General features: G+C 37.6%; 1 protein-coding gene across 2 annotated transcripts in view; it reads left to right on the top strand.

Moving 5' to 3' along the window:
- CYFIP1 (cytoplasmic FMR1 interacting protein 1) overlaps positions 1-19153 on the top strand; it is a 73636-nt gene that overhangs the window by 26583 nt on the left and 27900 nt on the right. Inside the window, exons 12-22 of one of the 2 annotated variants that reach the window (XM_027642815.1) lie at positions 244-366; positions 2853-2978; positions 3271-3437; positions 4385-4532; positions 6377-6530; positions 7759-7915; positions 8479-8575; positions 8918-8994; positions 9088-9196; positions 9777-9896; positions 12621-12820. In XM_027642815.1, coding sequence (XP_027498616.1) covers positions 244-366; positions 2853-2978; positions 3271-3437; positions 4385-4532; positions 6377-6530; positions 7759-7915; positions 8479-8575; positions 8918-8994; positions 9088-9196; positions 9777-9896; positions 12621-12820 — 1478 coding nt within the window. Of the gene's footprint in view, positions 1-243; positions 367-2852; positions 2979-3270; positions 3438-4384; positions 4533-5929; positions 6078-6376; positions 6531-7758; positions 7916-8478; positions 8576-8917; positions 8995-9087; positions 9197-9776; positions 9897-12620; positions 12821-19153 lie in introns of both variants that reach the window. The other variant, XM_027642824.1, reaches the window with a different exon arrangement.

The raw sequence follows: 19153 nt of genomic DNA, 5'->3' as shown, positions 1-19153 counted from the left end.
GTTCATCTGCAGTAGTATTTTGGTCATTGGGGATACAAGGGATTTCCATCTCTTAACCAAAATCTGTGAAGTTTAGCTACATAAATCTCTGGAAGCAAAAGCTGATATTAATGCAGATGTTTGTATATGTGATGCCGTTTTAATGCGTAAAAGAAACCTAGGTAGAAATTTGGCTGTTGATGCTGGATACAGCATGTTCTGATGTGGGTTTGTTGGGCTTTTTTCCGTTCAATAATATTCTAGGTGGTGACTGGGTCTGGTCGGCAAGAAGCTCAAAAAACAGATGCAGAGTATCGGAAGCTCTTTGATCTCTCTCTCCAAGGCCTGCAGCTGCTCTCTCAGTGGAGTGCACATGTCATGGAAGTGGTATGTTATCTGGAAATATAACCAGATGAAAAAGGGGTGACTTGGTGAGGTTAGACAGAATAAAACAGCTTTTCTTTAATGGAATGAAAAATTCATGGTGTGTTTTCACAGAATCACATAATATTCTGAGTTGTAAGGACCCACAAGGTTCTTCTTCCCTTAATTCCCCTCTTCTTTCACTGCTTTTCTCCTTCTGCTCCAAACTCCACTCTTAGAGGAAGGCACATGAAGTTCTCAGAGTTTAGGAGTGATATTGCTGCTTGGAATATCCAGTAGCTTGTACAGTCTCACATAGTACATTCAACTTGTTATATTCAAAGGATAGGCTGTCACCTGTGAACCCTCAGCAGGTGTTTTAATGTTACTCTTGATACGTACATTTTGTAGACTAAGACTTCATCATTTTCTTCTAAACATTGTTTATAATTATATTGTGAGAACTATCCACACTGACAGGCAGTCACCCAGGAGGTGGTAGAATGGCTCCAACTGGCTATGTTTAGACATTACCACTTAGTAAATTGAAGCATGTACAGTCTTAAAACACAAAAATGGATGGAAAGGCTCCCATTGGCTTTAGATTAGGCTTTTAGTCAGAAGGAAAGTAAATGCAGGAAAAGGAAAATTTGAGAGGAGATGAAGGAGGGGAAATAAAGAACCTGCAGAGTTGTTTCTCTATATTGTAATAGTTTATTTTAAAAACAGATGCCAGTTAGAAAAGTGACTGTGGGTTGTTTTTTTTTTCCAATAAGAAACTACTTAAGGCAGAAATTGAAGAGGAAGATGCAGCAGTCCTTTTTATGCTGCAGACTTAGAAAAAAGTTGCATGCCTTAACTGCACCAAAATATGTGCTAGGAAGGGTTGAAACATGATTTACTATATGAGAGAAGCCAGACTTGCTCCACTTCTGCCTCTAATGCCTCAGGGGGCATCAAGTAATTTGCACGATGTGAATTTGTGCAGCGCAGTCACAGTGGGCATAGCTAGAGACCCAGTTTTCTTTCTCTTCTGTATTTTTAACTACCTCTTTTAAAAGGTAGTAGGACTCATGCTTTTTCCTGTATTATTCTATTCCTATTTAAATCAACAGTGTATTTTATGTTGAAAATCTTTTTCTCCTTTTTTCCTCTTAAGAGAGGCTACTGTCACTTATTCCTGGCCTCTGCAGCTCCCAGACTTGCTCCCTTTATTTCTGTCATCAAAAATTGCTGCATCCAGGATCTCTTCAAAGTGACAATCTTCCTATTTTATCGCTGAAGAAAGTGTCTCATTCTTAGCTCTGTTTTTATTCTCATCATTCCAGAACAGACTTCCTCTGAGCATCACAGGAGGGTTTTTTTGAGTATTCTTACTGTTTTTCTTTGTCTTTCTAATTTGTATGGATTCCCATAAGCACTTCTTATGTAAGTTCAAATTCGTGTTCACCTTCTCCTTATCCTCCTACTGAGAATTCATTCTGTTATGGAGTATCCTAATTATTTATCTGTCTTCACATTCACTCAATATCCATGAACCTAGTTACATGCATCATGTTCAAGTAAAAAGTTTCAGATTATGTTTGTTGTCCATCTTAACTTAATGCCTCCCAAAATACTTCGTCTTTGTTTAATTGTTTCCTCGGTGTCCTCTTTTTAGCACTTAGGTTGCAGGGTGTGATGGTCTCTTTTGCCATAGGTAAATTGGTACTATTAATCCTTTATAGTAGGCAAATTTATATTGCTGTGTAACTTATGCAGAGATGATGTCAACCAGATCTTACTATTCCCTGAACTCAAACTGTGAAAAATCGTATTTAAATGTGACTAGGATTTTACACTTCATGTACCCTAATGGATATTAGACCAGCCTAACAATGCTCAGGGATATTTTGAGCTGTGTTTGCAGTAACTGAAAAGGCAGTATTTAAGAGAAATGCATGCTGTGCAGATCATATTGTCCCAGATAATACAATTATTTCCACACATTTCAGTCTATTAAACTTAAAACTCCCCTGCCCACCCCCCCCAAAAAACCCCTGTAGTTTTCCAGTTGTTTTTTGAAATCTAAATGTGACTATTTGGCCAAGTAGAAAGCTACTCTGTGTGTGGGTGTGATGGATTCTTTTTTCTTATGCTCTGAGGTGTTTCTGTGTTTCTTGTGCTTGAAACAGAAAAGAAACTTCTACCTATGCCAACATTTGCTCAGGAAAAAAATACCCTGAAGTGCATTACCTGATGAGTTTGAATTGCATTTTTTGAGCTAATATAGAATCACTGGTTTTCAGGAAAATTGTTTGGGGAAATAATTGTTTGGTACTTCTGCTAGATAGTAGTTTCAGAATTTATGCAGGGTTTGATACTGTTTTTCAGATATTCATGAAAACATTACAGTATTTGTCAAAGCATGTTATTTGCGTCCAGCTGGCTTTTTTGTGTTTCTCAGGCATTTTTAAAAATTTTTTGTTTCACCATCTTTTTTTCTCCCCCTTCTGCTCTGCAAACTGCAGTATTCATGGAAGCTGGTACACCCAACTGACAAATACTCTAATAAAGATTGTCCTGACAATGCAGAAGAGTATGAAAGAGCAACAAGATACAATTATACTAGTGAGGAGAAGTTTGCTTTGGTTGAGGTAAGATAAATGTCTTTTTTTTAGGGATTTTCCAAAGATTAATTCTATACAAAGGAGAACATTCTCTCTAAGCATTTTCTCTACCCAGTGCAAAAAGACAGCCTGCCCTGTGCTGACTCTGAAACACCATGTGTTCTGTTCCTCCATTCAATATATACGAGCACAGCAAAACTATCCTTTATCTTTTGTAACTTAATTCCTTTTTTCTGATTTTCTGTATTTAAAAAAGAGATTTTTGAACAATTTAAAAAACAATAAGAAAAATACAGTTGTTCGGGGGTTTTTTTTGCAGGTGATTGCCATGATCAAAGGTCTTCAGGTGCTGATGGGACGGATGGAAAGTGTTTTCAATCATGCCATTCGTCATACTATTTATGCAGCTCTTCAGGACTTTGCCCAGGTCACACTTAGGGAGCCATTAAGACAAGCCATTAAAAAGAAGAAAAATGTCATTCAGAGGTAGCATTCTTGTTTTCATCTCCTTCTATATTCTCCTTCTGTATTCTTTCCCCCAAGCCTTAGTAAATTTGTTGCAGAATTGCACAGCTGTTAAATTCTACCTGTTTAGTCTGTATCCCCCTACTAGTCTGTTTGGCATTTGTAATTAACTCAGTTGGATACATATTGAAAGTTAAGGAAGCCTGAAGTTAAGAATGAATGGCTGCCAGCATGGCTAAAGTAAGCGTCCAGGCTGTCTTGAGCCTCCTAGGACTACTTCTGAAAGTCTCGTGTTCCCTGTTGTTTCTTTTTATTTTAAGAAAATATGAATATAGTGATTCTGAAAGCAAAATTTGTGTTTTTATTTTGAAGAAAGGTTTCACTGTCCACTTTATAGTTCCGGTGTTTCCTCTCCTTGTGTCTCATGTTTATCCCACTCGATCTATTCCCTGCCTCTCTTAGCATTCTGCCTTATTTCTCAGCTTCTGCTGCTTTTGCCTTACACCTCTTCCAGTGCTCCATCTACAAACACTGACTGGTGACATTTCCCAATCTTATTTTTTTGTCCTTAATTGTTTCCTCTGAGAGTGATGAGACACTGGAACAAGTTGTCCAGTGAAGTTGTGGATGGCCCATCCCAGGAAGTGTTCAAGGCCAGGTTGGATGGGGCTCTGAGCAACCTGATCTAGTGGAAAGTGTCTCTGCCCATGGCATGGAGGTTGGAATTAGATGGTCTTTAAGGGCTCTGGACTATCCCTTTTTTGATAAACAGCATGGAGTGATTATTTTGTGGATATATCATTCTTGAAGTTGTTAGTGAAATCATTTGTTATTGCTTTGAGTTACCTTGAGCTCCTAAACTTGTTGCAAAGTTTCTGTGCTTGTGGAAGAGTGCTTAAAAAAAGTAAAGTGTTCTCATCAGCACACTTGGATGCACACTGGTCTAAAGTTGTATGAATTGTGTTCAGTGTTTTGCAGGCCATAAGGAAGACAGTCTGTGACTGGGAAGCGGGTCACGAGCCATTCAATGACCCAGCTCTTAGGGGAGAGAAGGACCCCAAAAGTGGTTTTGACATCAAAGTCCCAAGACGTGCAGTGGGACCCTCCAGCACTCAGGTATTTTCCTGTCTGGTGGTTGTGATATCCATCAACAATTATTGCATGAGATGTTTTCTCTCTGTCCTGAACTATTTTAAAATTACAGGTTTTATTGTGTTTTTTATAAATGCTAAAAATCTACTCTGATTTATATTTACAAAATTATATATACTTAACCAAGATCCTCTGGTTTACTGTAATTTTCTGCTCTGATGCATGATTTTTTCAAGTGTTCAATTTCTTCAATTTGACTTCCTGGGAAAAAATATTTTCTCATTGAGCTCCTAGTGTTTTTTAAATAATATTTTTGAACTATTTGAGTTATTTATTGACTGACTGCCATCTCTGCTATGGCTTTGAAATTTTTTTCTTTAAATCCTATTATTCAGTAGATGTCTAGTAGTTTTAAAATATATTTAAAATATAAATGAATGCTTGGAAAATATGGGAGAGTATTTGACTTCTGACAAGATCTCTCTTAGTGTTCAGTAATGAATGATAAAGCTGGTCCCTAAAATCTATCTAGTCTGCTGCTGCTGCTAAAACGAGAGATATTTCAAGTGTTATCTGTGGTAGTCATTGAAATCCCATACTAGATGCTTGTTCTTGTTACCTCCATATAATTCTCTTTTTTATTTTATTTATGGATTTGTTTGGAAAGTGTATGGTCTGATATTCAGAGCTCATCTGAGAAAGAGAGCACTTTGGGTGACAAATTAAAGGCAACTGTGGTTTGTGCAGACAATCTTGTAATACCTAAAATCTGTGGGAAGGAGAGCATATATGAATAATAATCTTGGGTAATAAAAAGTTGCTTAATTTGTGATAAGATGGGTTTAATGAAGATTTTGTTTTGATAATTGGAAAAAATTGTTTCGATTTCAAATTTCCTGAGGGGAAAAAAAAGTTAAATATTACCACCAGTGTGCTTTCCGGTGCTTTAAGGGCTTTGCTTCACCTGCTGCAATAGGCTGCTTAGAGTGTGTGGTTCTGTCTGCTTCTTCTGCTCTTGGGCTGGCACACTTGTCTTTTTTGGCTGACAGGAGGAAGAGAGGTCAAATATATCCATTTTTAGATAGGTTTTTTTCTCTGTTTCATGCAGTTCTAAAATGGCTGTGTATGAATTGGGAATTGGTAATAACTGGAAATCTTTGTGAAATCATTTGATAAGCTGATGGCTCTCTGAGCGTCCTCTGAAGTCAATGGGAATTTTTTCCTTTGCTCGAGGGAGCACCATATTGCAGTGATTATTCTGAACAACCTTTCTGTATGACCTCCTCTGCATGCTTACTGTGCTGTTTTTCATTATTAACAAACTAACACGTTTTCTCTGCTTCTGTTTCCCCTTCCTTATTTACCCATGTGTTTTTATTAACGGATTCTCTTTCCCCTGCCTGCCCTCTGTTGGTTTTTAGCTCTTCATGGTTCGCACTATGACAGAGTCCTTAAACTCTGCTGAGCTGTTGAAGCAGCTCAAGTCTCTGGGATTGGAAAAGCTATTGCATGTGACACACAAGTTTCTGAGGCAGTCCTACATCTATCCGCCTCTTTTAAACTTTGGTGGTAAGACATTACTTATTACTTTTACTTTTTGTGGTGAACTGTTCCACTGCAAATGGTCCTGCTGCTGAGTGTCAGTGGAGGTCCCCTTGGCATGGGTAGGCATTTGTGCTGGTGCATAGGCTAGTGTTGCATCAGTTCCTCTTGCCTGAAAGGCTTTTCTCCACACTGTGTCAGTTTTCAATTTGAAGTGGAGCAGTCGCTTACTGATAGTAATTCTCAGTGTTGCTCAACTAATGTACCATGTGTATTTTCCTTTTTTCCCCCCCTTTCCACCATAATTGTTTCCTTTAATGATACAGCTTTACATGGTGAGAACTATGTTAGAGTCCCTCATTGCTGACAAAAGTGGTTCCAAGAAAACCTTGAGAAGTAGCCTTGAGGGGCCCACCATATTGGACATAGAAAAATTCCATCGCGAGTCTTTCTTCTACACTCATTTGATAAATTTCAGTGGTAAGATACGTAGATGATCAGTGTCCAGCTTAGCATGTCCTAACACCTCTAACACGACCTGGAAAATGTTTCCGATTGCCTAAGTCAACTTACCTTTGGGTTGTTTATCAAAAGCCTTGGTCTGTCCAAACTTTTTCTGAGACACGGTATTTAGTATTGTGGTGGGGTTTTTATTTTGACTTGTTATACGTTTGTTTATAATGCGTCAAATTTTGTATTGTTACTCCTTTTTCTATTTTCTTTATGTATGTATTTATTTAAACAAGGGACAGATAAGCCTATATACATGGAAATTTTTAAAAGGAAGTAGTTTTTGTGTTTTGGAAGATTTTTTTTTTTCTTGTTTTTGTTTCAAGTACAGAGGGAAAAATTCTCTGTTGTGGTAAATTTGATGTCATTTCACTACTCTTACTATTCAGTTAATTGTAATCGGAAACATGCTGTCCTAAAGAATTCACCTACTGACATTGAGTGTATCTAGTTTTTGTCATCACCATGCTGTGTTGTCTTTTATTTTTGTTTTGCTACTGGTCTCCTTTACCTTCAGAGAAGGGGGAGCCTGTTAATGTCAGTCATAATGCTACTGGGGAACAGCGCTGCAAAAGGTCTTCAGAAGGTCTTAGTGTAAAAACTTCATTCCTGTTTTAGTTTTCAAGCCTTCTGCAAAAGAAGGATTGTGTCAAGTATTTTCCACAGAGATGGGAAGCACACCTCTTTGCCCTTGACAGCGTCCTTAGGAACCTGTTGGTTTAATCCCTACTTCATGTGTCTGTCTGTCACTTCCTGCCCATCTAATCAACAGGAACATGTGGAGTGATTCAGTCCTCCATAGGCAGAGATGGTACTGGTGGATCCAGTGCAATTTTGTCTCCTTCACCTGCTGCTTCCCAAGTGCAGTGTATGGCTTTCTCAACCCCCAACTGAGAAATTGAACTAGAAATCCCCCTTTACTGGTGTCCATAGTTTTTCTGTTTAACTGATAGTCTGGTCCACTTCCACTCTTTTTTTCTGTAATAAAGCACCATTTTGGGGGCCAATGTGGAGTTCAAAACTCTTTTAAAAAGTCATAGGCTTTATGTTCTGAATTTGGTTTACATATTTGGCCTCTGCATAGCTCTAGTGACTCACACCTGCTTTTTTTGTTTCACATTGCATCATCAGAATTGCAGTTGTATTGTGCCTGATGTATTTTATAAGAAGTGTGATTCTCCCTTATTTATTCTGAAAGAAACCCTGCAGCAATGCTGTGATCTGTCCCAGCTGTGGTTCAGGGAATTCTTCTTAGAACTGACCATGGGCAGAAGAATCCAGTTTCCCATTGAGATGTCCATGCCTTGGATTTTGACAGATCATATTTTGGAGACAAAAGAGGCATCGATGATGGAGTAAGACTCACTTGTGCTCTTCCACTGAATGTTTATACTTAACGATTGCCATTCCTTATTATAATGTTACTACTTTCAGTGGTTTTAGCAAGTAGCCATTGAGAAGGTATTCTAAACCTTTGTAAAATTTTCCACTTACATTTTCCCATTTCCAGATTCTCTTAAGTTTTCTTCTTGAAGTAATTGAAATGCTGAACCTTTCATATAAGTATCATTGCACCAACCACACATTTTGTTCCCTGAGCGAGTTCTCCTTACTTACCCTTCAAAGATATCAAATATAATGTATAGTGGTAAAAGCCTAGTTCCATTTTGATGGAAAGCTACATCTAGAAAACAAGTTTTAGATAACAAAAACTTATCTACACCTTTTCTTGAATACTTTCTTAAAGGAAAAATTGTGATACTTTTTTATATAAACTAAAAAAGGAAAATATCCTGTTTACATGAACCACATGTAGATTACAGTATTGACTGGCTTGCAACATCTTGACTACTCCATCTTAAATAATCATAACTTTTATATGCATGTAACTCTGTTATTTTTATTCTTTTTCATTCAGGTATGTTCTGTATTCTTTGGACCTTTATAATGACAGTGCTCATTATGCACTTACTAAATTTAAGAAGCAGTTCCTCTATGATGAAATTGAGGCAGAGGTAAAGTAACCTTACCTACTGGACAAAAATAATCTGTACCTGAATGTGAAAATAATGGTAAAGGTGGAGACCTATATAAGAGATTCAGTTGGAGTTAACAAAAAAACTGAGAAAACCGACCAGAAGATGGGTAACTGGTTGGATGACATGTTGTGAGAAAACCTGCAGACCTGTGCAAAGTGCCTCACATTAATGCCGAAAGCTGAATGTCATATTCTCTTGTACTGGGAAATTTGGATGTATTAACTTTCTCAATTCTGTTTGATAAACAGTGGGAAGTCTTGGATAAGCTCCCCTCTTTTAATTTTAAGTACCTCTAAATGCACGTTTTTTCCCCTCAAGGTAAACCTATGTTTTGACCAATTTGTCTACAAGCTGGCAGACCAGATATTTGCATACTACAAGGCAATGGCTGGCAGGTAGCTATTCCAGTAATGAGAACTTTTCTTCACACGTTTTGGCTCTGCTTTGCTGTTTAATGTACTTTAAGCATTTTCTTCCTTTCTCAATAGCCTGCTTCTGGATAAGCGATTGCGCTCAGAATGCAAGAATCAGGGAGCAACCATTCAGCTGCTACAGTCCAACCGCTACGAGACGCTGCTGAAACAGAGACATGTTCAAGTGAGTTAACTCCTACTATGTTCTACTGGAGTTGCTTGGCACTTTTCCGATGGTGTTGATTTGTGTAGGTAAACCAAATTCATTATGTGCTTTATGTTCTGTCTTCTGAGTGGCATAACTGAACATTTGAGATCTGCTTTTTTGTCATATGAAGGAGTAAGTTAAGAAAAAAACCAAACCTTAAAAAGATCCTGTTTTAATGCAAATGTCTGTTGCAGTTAAGCAAACACAAGCCAAATAGGAATGTCATGGGTGGTAGCATTGTCTTCCTAGTAATGTCTTTCACCGGTTTTCAATATGTTGTTGGCACAACGTCATGGAAGCATAAAATGCTGATATAAATACTTAAGTGTAAATGCAACATGTAATTTTGCTGCCTTTTGTGAGAGTTGGGATGTAAATTTTAGTACTTCATTTGTTCATGAATTTATAAATTTTGTCCATCTGCTTTGTTTCAATGTGTTTGAAATGCAAGTTCACAACGTGAGAGTCTGTTAATCTGTGGAGTCTCATAGTCCTTGCAGAGTTTGTCTGACAGTCTGACTTTCAGTTCAAAACTTCACAGCATGTTTTTCTTTAGCTTCTTGGTAGATCGATCGACCTGAATCGACTGATCACTCAACGCATTTCAGCAGCCATGTACAGGTCAATGGAACTGGCAATTGGCAGATTTGAAAGTGAGGATTTGACTTCTATAGTGGTAAGTGTTGTCTTGCAGTTTTGCCAGGTCACTGACACATCAGTTGTGGTCTAGGTGCTAGGATTTTTTTTGTTTTAATGTAATTTATTTTAATTAAATGTTTATTTATTTTATTTACATCGAGAATCATAAATATTGAGTGCTTTTTAAAATATTCTTTTCTTCATTATGAATTGGTATTTGTGTTTTAATGGCAGAAGCATTAGGACTTCTGGCTTTTGCTGGAAATCCTACAAGTATGCACTAAGAAAATAGCTGGACAGTCGCTCCTGAAATAAGAGGAGGCTGAATGACAAACAGGCAAACTTGTTTATCGTAAACCTTAATTACATATATATAAATGGGAAATAATTTAAGCAGTGTCATTTGAAGAATAACAAAACTCTTCATTCTGATGTTTTGTTTTCATTGTCCTATAAGTGTGAAATCATACAATGCAATGGTTGAAGTTTGTCTGGTTTACTAAGTCTAGGTCAACAAAACCTCTTACCAGAGAAGCAGTTTGGTCATTCCAAAGGCATTTTCTTAGTTACCTCCATCTATGTCATAAATTATACTGGCAAACACTCTGTTACCATTGTAGTATATGTATTGTGGACTTCATTAATTCTGATGTGCCATGATTTTTATCTCACCATGCCTTACCCTGCATCTCTGTTCAAACAGTGCTTTGGCCTGAGTTGATGCAGTTCTCTGAAGCGTGCTGCTATACATGGGACTGTGCAAGTCCCAGTCCTGTTGAGATAGAGAATTTTGTTCTTTCATTGCCCAGAAAAAAAACAAACCTACTGCAACTGAGGACCCTGACAGTATAGTATAGAGAAGTATACTAGGAGCCACGAGGAAACAAGGAAAACAGCGTTCTTCTGATTTAAACTTCTGTAATGCCCGCTTCTGTTCATTCTTGTAGATAAATTACAAATCAAAACAGAACAACCTTGTGCCTGGTAGAATCAAAATTAGTTTATTTATCCAGGCAGCTTGGTTTTGTATCATGACAAAAATAATTTCTTTGTGGAAGAACGAGATCTGACTTGTGCCTGGGGAATAAGAGCATCTGTGCAATATTGAGGTGTCTTTTTGAGTTAGTTTCCTGATTAAAATGCTAAAAAAAAAAAATTTATTTCCAGACGGCATGAATTTGACAAGTAAATATGCAGTGAGCAAGAAATATATCAGGCACATTTAGTTCTGCTGCAATGAAAAACAAGTTAAAAGTTACACAAGGAATTTTACAGTTGGTCATTCTGTAATAAGTTTTTTACCAGTGACATTTTGTCATGCAGTTAACTACCTTGATTTAATTTCATTCTTTACTGAAGAGAAATCAAATACTGAGACCACAGAGCTTCTTGACTTTTCAGTGCTTGGCTTTATAACCTTTGAATTATTGAAATGTAGTTTTTCTTCCTTATGTGCAGAATTTTCTTAGTGGCTAGGTGAACAGAAACTGTTGGTGATGTGTTTCTTAGGTCACAGATTCTCATTCTTCTCATTCTTTGAGATAGAAAGCGACAGAACTAAAAGTGTTGTCCCTTCACCATGCTCCTCTTTTCTTTTTCTTTTTTTTTTCTTTCTTTCTTTTTTTGGGGGAGGGAAGTGTGTTTTGGTTTTTTTATTTGTTTGTTTGATGTAAAATAATTTCCACTGAAAACTGCTTGGTTTCCTCAGTGAGAAACTGATACTAATAACTTAAGTAATCTAGAATTTCTACTGTTTTTCAAGTTAAATAAATTGAATTAAGGTATTTACAAGACTGAGCTATTTTTTCCCCTCAAATTGGACTTAATACTGTAATAACAACCATAATGGTTTTTCCTCCTTGAAGTAGCTGTTACTCACATGTTTAAAAATCCTTTGAAATATGGAGCACTTAAATGAGAGAACAGTGTATGGGAAGATGACCAGTAGTTTGATATACAGCTAAACAAAACTACCAGACATTTCTTCACTAGGTCATTGTACAACAATCTTTAAAAGCAGTGCTTGGATTTTTTGGAAGAAGAGGTGGTGTTCTTTCTGTTTGGTGTTTTCAGTGCCTGATGTCAGATATGGGGTTAGTTTAGTTTAAAGAAAGTGTCAGAAATGATACTAGGAATTTCTTGTCAAGAGGGAAAGCATTATGAAAGGCAGTGCTTATATATATAGTTATGTAGCCTGCAGCTAGTGATTCTGTGGATATCTTCACAACATTTGTAAATGTCTGATCTGGTCTTTCATTGCATCTTAGTAACTTCCTTCACTGGAGTAAATGATGAGAAGGATTTGTGGTAAATGTGATGTTATTCATACCACTACATCACTACAACAGCTAATTTACCAGTTACCCTACTTAGCAGAAATTACTTTCTGTATTTTCTACTTCAGAAGGTATCACAAAAAGGCTTTTGGCTTATGTCTGACCCCGTTTAAATGTTGGAGTTTTAACTTCTGCTCAGTGGAGGAAGAGTTGGCACAGATCTGTATATGAGACCCATCTGCAGCGTGGACGATTTTGTTGAATAATCTGAAGTTCTCCGAGAGTTTTGGTGTGTTTTTTTGTTACAAAACAGTCCCAAGAGCATTGTTTCTTTCCAGCTGTTATCATTAAAGTAAGAGACTAGGAAAGAGTTGTTCGTTTTGACTTCTTTCTAATCTTCTGTTTGGTCAAGGTTATTGATATACTTTGTGCAGTTTCTCCACTTTACTAAATGCGTCACTCTCTTTCCTCCTGTTTTTTTGTAGGAGCTGGATGGCTTGATAGAGATAAACAAAATGACTCACAAGCTTCTGAGTAGATATATGACCTTGGACAGCTTTGATGCCATGTTCAGAGAAGCCAATCACAATGTTTCAGCCCCTTATGGGAGAATCACTCTTCATGTCTTTTGGGAACTCAATTACGATTTCCTGCCAAACTACTGCTACAATGGATCCACTAACAGGTTAGCAAGGCAGCTTTTTTGTTTGCAGCTGTTATTCTACCATCCTCCTGCAACTTCTTTCTTAGCAAGTGCTGACAAGTCCACCTCCATCCATTTAGAATTTTCCATTTCAAATGAAGTGGCATGAGTCATTTTACTCATTACTGTTAAATGTATGAAAGCCTCTTATTTGTCCACAATAGAAGTCAAATGTAACCACAGCATCCAAATTCATCATTTTAATGACTTAGTTATGATATGTTGAAAACTAAAGTGTGTCCAAAACCACTGCGAAGTGCGTATCAGGAAGATATTTTGGTAAACATGATCTTCAACTGTGAGACAATGGAAATAAAATTATATTCCTGGTTCTGTGTTAATGTGAAGAAAAGGATTGTTTACTGGAGAACAGAAGAGTTCAATGTTCACTGCAACTACAGTTGCAGCCTTGAGTGAGTAATGGAAATAGGAAGAGGAAGGTGGGATCTAAGGTTTGAATGAGGGGGAAGGTGCAGTGTTCAAGATTTTTCATTTATAGGCTTCCTGCTTGTGTGCTGTTTTTAGGATTTGTGTTGCTTTTAGTCTTTACTCAGGTTTTGATTAAGGCCTCGTGAAGTGACAGTAAAGTGATATTGAATATTGAGATGTAGGAAGAGGAGGAAGCCTGTTCTCATCTTTCACTGTCTCCTTCAAAAGCTTTCCCTGTCTGACATGTTCTATGATGGTTATGTTGTATGTTAGATCCAAGATTCTGTCTGCAAAGAAAAAAAAAAAGAGGAGTTTTTTTTTTTGTGGCTAACTTCTGTTAAGTGAATCTGTTTGCGTAGGGAAGTTGAATATATTTCCAAGGGAGCTGCTGTGCAGTTGATGTATCTGGAGATCAATATTGGAATATTCAGTGCGCTGTATTAAGAATCATATAAGCATAATATTAAAAGAAAATGCTGATGAAATGCTGCTGCTTCACCTGTCAGCTTTATTGAAAGACATTCAATAGGGCCTATATGGTTTAGTCTGTGTTCATCCTGGTTGTAAGGACTGACATACTGCAGACCACAATGCTTGGAAAGCCAAAGTGAAGTGCCAACACCAGCAGAGTCTTGTAGTTGCTTGTCTGTTTAAAAACTGTACTCAAGAATTAAGCTGATCCTCAAGCTTGTTAGGTAATTAATTCAGGGTAATTAATTTCAGAGATGATAAAGGGAGCCAGATCTTAGGCAATCTGTGTACCCTGTTGTCTGATTTCATCGCAAAATTGCTTTGATTTCGGTCAAAAGCAGCAGTGTGGAGAGAATTAATGTGTGTGTTGCATGTGCTATATGGTGCCCTTTGATATTTTTGGGGAGAGAGGGAACAGGAAGTTTTTAGTGGTTTTACAGTTCTTAAGCATGTTCATGATGTCTGTTGCTGCCTTACTGTTAGTATGAATTTTCAATTGGTGAGCTCTCTGCATTGAACTGTACAGGTTATTGTGTGTAAATACAGGAGGATACAGTGAGGAGCTGTGTGAGAGCTGCTGGTCTAATTCTTAACTCCTGATACGTAATGTCTTGTATGAAGGCTACATGTAAACAAAGGAAGAAAAGTAGCAATGAAAGGTTGGAAGAAAGAGAAATAATCATTATGAAAAGCAGAGAGGTTACTTGGCGGTGTGAGGGGTTGGAGACAGAGTTCCCAGGAAATGTGTAATACCTATGGCTTGCCTTATATTAATTTGTCTGCAGCTTCAGTGTAAGGGTCCTTCTTTTAAAGTTGGTGGTTTTTTGTATCCAGTACCTTTTGAAGCTCTTTTCCTAAGAATGCCGGAATGTTACAATTTCAGATATCTGTAGAAGAGTTCAAGCATTTAGAAACCCTGCATATTAGTTCAAAGCTAAGGCTTTTCATGCAGAAGTGCTGAAACATGTTGCACGTTTAATTATTTGGGACTTAGGAATTCTTTTATATCTGATAACGTACTGAGATTAAGCAGTGAGGCTGCTATTAAAAGATTTAATAATTTAGTAATTGCAGTTGCCATTTATCTGAAATTTAGTCTTATTAATGCTGGCCAGCTGTACAGCTGTGACCAGATTCAGGGACAGCAGTTTGTGGAGAAGCAGTGGGGAGATGAGTGAGGGGGCCTCTGTGGATGGGCCTTAGCGGTAAAATCCAAGGATGTTTTTAATCCAGCAGTTGACGATCATGAAAGAAAGATAACAAACCTTTGGATAATGCACAAACATATGAATTGCAGGTTCAGTGCCATGGTCAAAGGCAAGTGAGGTCAAAGCTGTGTCTAGTCCAGTGTCCTGCTGCTGTCAGCAGCCACAAAGGGGCCAAGTGTGAAAACAAGGGAAACATGCCAGCCTCTAGCAATGATTAGGTGTTTCTGTAAAAAAAGTGTTGGAATGTTAGTGTATTTCTGACCCTTTACAGGTATAATTTTTTCCCCCCATTGCTTTGACCTGTCCTTTTTATAAAGCTACGTGACGTTTTGGCACTCATGATGTGCTGCAGTGAAGCTGTGTGCTGCAAGTATCTCTTCTTGTTTACTCTCATCTTGGCCCTCAGTTGCATGTCTTCCCGAGCCAGAGGTCTTTCCACACCAGGAATCTTTGTCATGCTTATGTCTGCATCTGTACTTTTTCATTCCCCTGTACCTCCCTTTGTGCAATTAGGAGGTCTAGGGCTGTCCAGCGGATTCAAATGACACAAAGACAACATACACATTTTTGTTCTTTGTTCCTTTTCCACTATCTGTAGCGTCCCTTTTCCTGCCTTATGTTCTTTACTAATTCTAAGCTTGTCTTTTCCTTCCATGACAGCTTGTTTTGTGTTAAGGACTAACAGAGGAGCAAGTGTGAGACAGTCTTATATTTATTTAAATAGAAGATTTTCTGTGCTTTCTTGACACAAATGATACAAGCTTTTGGACACAGTAGTCAGACTAGTAGCTCCATCTCCTCTCAACACATTACCCAAATCTGTGTTCTCTGGTATAAATTCACTTGTATAGCAGTCTTCCAAATGCAGTGTGACATGTTTCTTCCAAGGATACAGATTTGTCACAGAATGAACAAAAAGACCAGCTTTTTATTTTTCACTCTTCCTGCCTGCCTGCCTCTCCCTATTCCTTTTGCAAGCTCTCTATCTCTCATGCTGCTTTTGAGACTAGCATTCAGAAGAGAACAGCTGTGTCTTCTTGTGTTGCATATACTCTGACACTCACTCTTCAGAAAAATGTTCAGCCCTTTCAGACACTGCTGGAGCAAACCTGAAAAGAAGCACTGGCAGTGAAAATTACCTAGTTTCTGCTACAAAGAACCATATGGTGCAGAGATACAGACTCGTGCAAAGTTGAGGTGACTGTGGTCAACTACCTTTCCCAACCTAAGAAAGCAATCAAGCAAACAAAAAGTCTTTCTGCCAGAAGGAAAAGTAATAGCAATGGATTGGTGGATACCTATTACTCTTTCATGTGGTGTTTTGCCTTCTGTTTCCTCTGTTCTCTCCATCTTGACATCCATGTTCAAGAAGGGTGAGTTGGATCTAACATTCACTTAGAGAGAAGGTGTAGGGCTACTCTTAGATCTGGTAGATGGGACAAACTAACTTGAGAAGGCTGGAAGTTAAAAGTGTTCATACCAATTAGGCAGGGGAGTGCAAAGGAGCAGTTTCCGTAGGAGTAGGGAGGGAGGATAGTGATATCTTACTGCTTCTGAGATGAAGCTCAGGAATTTTGTGAATGAGATTGTCTGACCTGGTACCTGCAGTAGCAAGGCAGCAGGTTCATTGACCAAAAGTGGTCTCTTTCAGATATCTCCTTAAATATATTATGGTAATTAGAATCATAGAATCATTTAGGTTAGTTTGTGAAGTGCTCCCTATGAACTGCTTCCTGGCAGGTATCACACAAACACCAATATTAAATGATGTGATCCCTAAAATACTTACTTTAGAGGCTCATGTTTTCCTTTAGCAATCACTGTTGCAAAGCTTTGGTAAGCCAGAAGGCTTTTCATCTGCTTAATCTACTTGGACTGCTTACAACCTGTACTGATTAAAATGGATAAATTGCTATGAGATCGTCAACACTGATTAAAAATGAAACTGATTATCTTGGAGTATGCTGAAACCTGCATCCAATCAGTATCCAAGGGAAAGTAAAAATTTACTTAGCTTTAGAATTGACACTCAAAGAGCTTCAGTCCTTCAAAGAGATGTGTGAGGAGGAGCAGGAGGAAGCCAACCAGCAGAATGTCAGGAAGAAAACACAAACACACACGGAGCAAAAGTTTGAAGAACAGTAGATGATGCTGAACTGTAAAGGTTTCTATGTAGCCTTTAGTTTTGAGGGAAGACATTTCTAATACTTACCTGAATGATATACTGGGATTAGTCACATACCTCCTAGAATGATGCAGTCTCTTTAACCTGTTGTATCCTTAACCTTAGACATTGCCTCTCCATAACATAATGTGACTGTATCTCTTACTGCTACTTCCTTACTCTTTTTCTTCCTCTCTTGACCTCTTTCACCCAAGAAAGTATAAAATGAGTGCTTGCTTCAAGTCTTCGAGACAGTTTTAAGACTGTTTTGCTACTACTCTGAAACATTAGAGTTGGAGAAACCCCCAAGAATGCAGAGGAACACTGGGAAACACATAAGAGTTACTTATGCTTGTACTTGTACTAACTGGTTTGCTCCCAGACTCTTAATGACGTTGTCATTGAGATATAGTCACAAAACCTTTTGAAAAGTTTAAGAATTACAGTTGCAACTTCCGAAGTTATGGGGTGCCCCCACTTATATTTTGAAATACTCTTTTCCTTGTGAGTTTAGTGATAAGAAATCAGCTCTTGCCCAATGTGCCCACACAATGAAATCTAGTCTTTTATCAAATGACATATTTCTTATGATTTCTTTCGTTTTAGAAATTTCCTTAGGGCTTCAAAGTTGTGTCAATTTCCAAAGGAATGGGATTTGGAGAGATAAAGGGGAATAGAGTAATCTCCGGGGCTGTCGTATGTTGCAGATTACTTTGAATTCCATCAAATGTTTATATCATCTCTGATAAACTCCTTAGTGAAGTATCTGCAGAAAACAGATTCCAGTGATCTCAAAGGAGAGTTTTCAATTTCTGTGTAAGTGAGAGAGAAGGGGGGAAACTTGTAAACTGAGGAAATATAAACGTAAAGAGATTTCAATAATATATATAGTATCAAAAATAAATCACATAAAGGATGTATTTTTCCTCAAAAGTTCTAAATGCAAACACTTTCTGGACTGCAGCAAATACAAGTATTTTTGGGAAGATGGGATAAACTATGTCTGAACAAGTAGCAGTACCTATTTTTGATCAGGATAAAAAAAAATAGAAAATGTTGTCCTGAAGTTAGAGTCTCACAAGAATGATTCAGGTTTCTCAGAAATAAAATGTAGTGGAAACAATTGAAAACAACGTGGTGCAATTTATACTTGTCTGGATGAAACAATTTTGGGTTAGCATGGCTGTTTTTGTTTTCAGCTAGAAAATGGATGTATTAAAAATAGAATGTCTGTTATTTCTAGGAAAAATTATTAATGAAAAATTGATTTTGTATGCTGGTTTAAATTAAAATACATTTTAAACAAAAACAGATCAAGATAAAATTCTACCATATGATATTGTAGCATATTGCAAACTTCCTTTCCTGAAATCTTGTCCTAGATGCATTTATTTTGCTTGGTTATCACTCAGATCAGCCTGATTTGATACAATCATTTGATGTGCACTCCTTTAATAGCTGTTTTTGCTTTTCGCCGTGCATATACAGCTTTACACCACTTAGCAAGAAATCCTTTTTTAATCAAGTTAAAAAATAAAGTGGCCATCCAACTCATGAACAGCCCCCCAATAATTTTCCTCTGTTTAGTGAAGTTAAGCAGAATCAGAATTGCTGTGGATATTGATTAGCTTCTTTCTGCACTAAAACTGTAGTGCTGCCAAATGTTCATTACACTATTAACAGGGAACATTGGAGGGAAAGTCTGTGCTGCTTGTTCACAAGAGGACTTGTGAGTAGTCCTTCTGACTTTGGTACCTTCCGTTGGGCACTCAGTTGGCTGTTTGATCCTATCTTTTGCACTGCTCCATATCTTTGTAGTTCTCTTGCAGTCCTCTTAACAGTATACAAAGGTAAAGCTAAACGTGGTTTGTATTGGTATTTGCTCACACTAAAGTCTAATCAGACTTTGGAAGCATTGATTTTGCTACAAGGATTATGCCCTTTCTCATGACTTTTTTTAAAGGTAACAATCTAACATACTTCTCCTGCTCTGAGTTTGGGGGGAATAAAGCTCCAAAACATTAAATAGAAATGTCATGCTCT

Source organism: Corapipo altera, unplaced genomic scaffold, assembly GCF_003945725.1.
Source record: "Corapipo altera isolate COAL_440 unplaced genomic scaffold, ASM394572v1 0, whole genome shotgun sequence".
Lineage (NCBI taxonomy): Eukaryota > Metazoa > Chordata > Aves > Passeriformes > Pipridae > Corapipo > Corapipo altera.
Note: the sequence above shows the minus strand (reverse complement) of the source record. Positions and strands in the feature narration are given on the sequence as shown.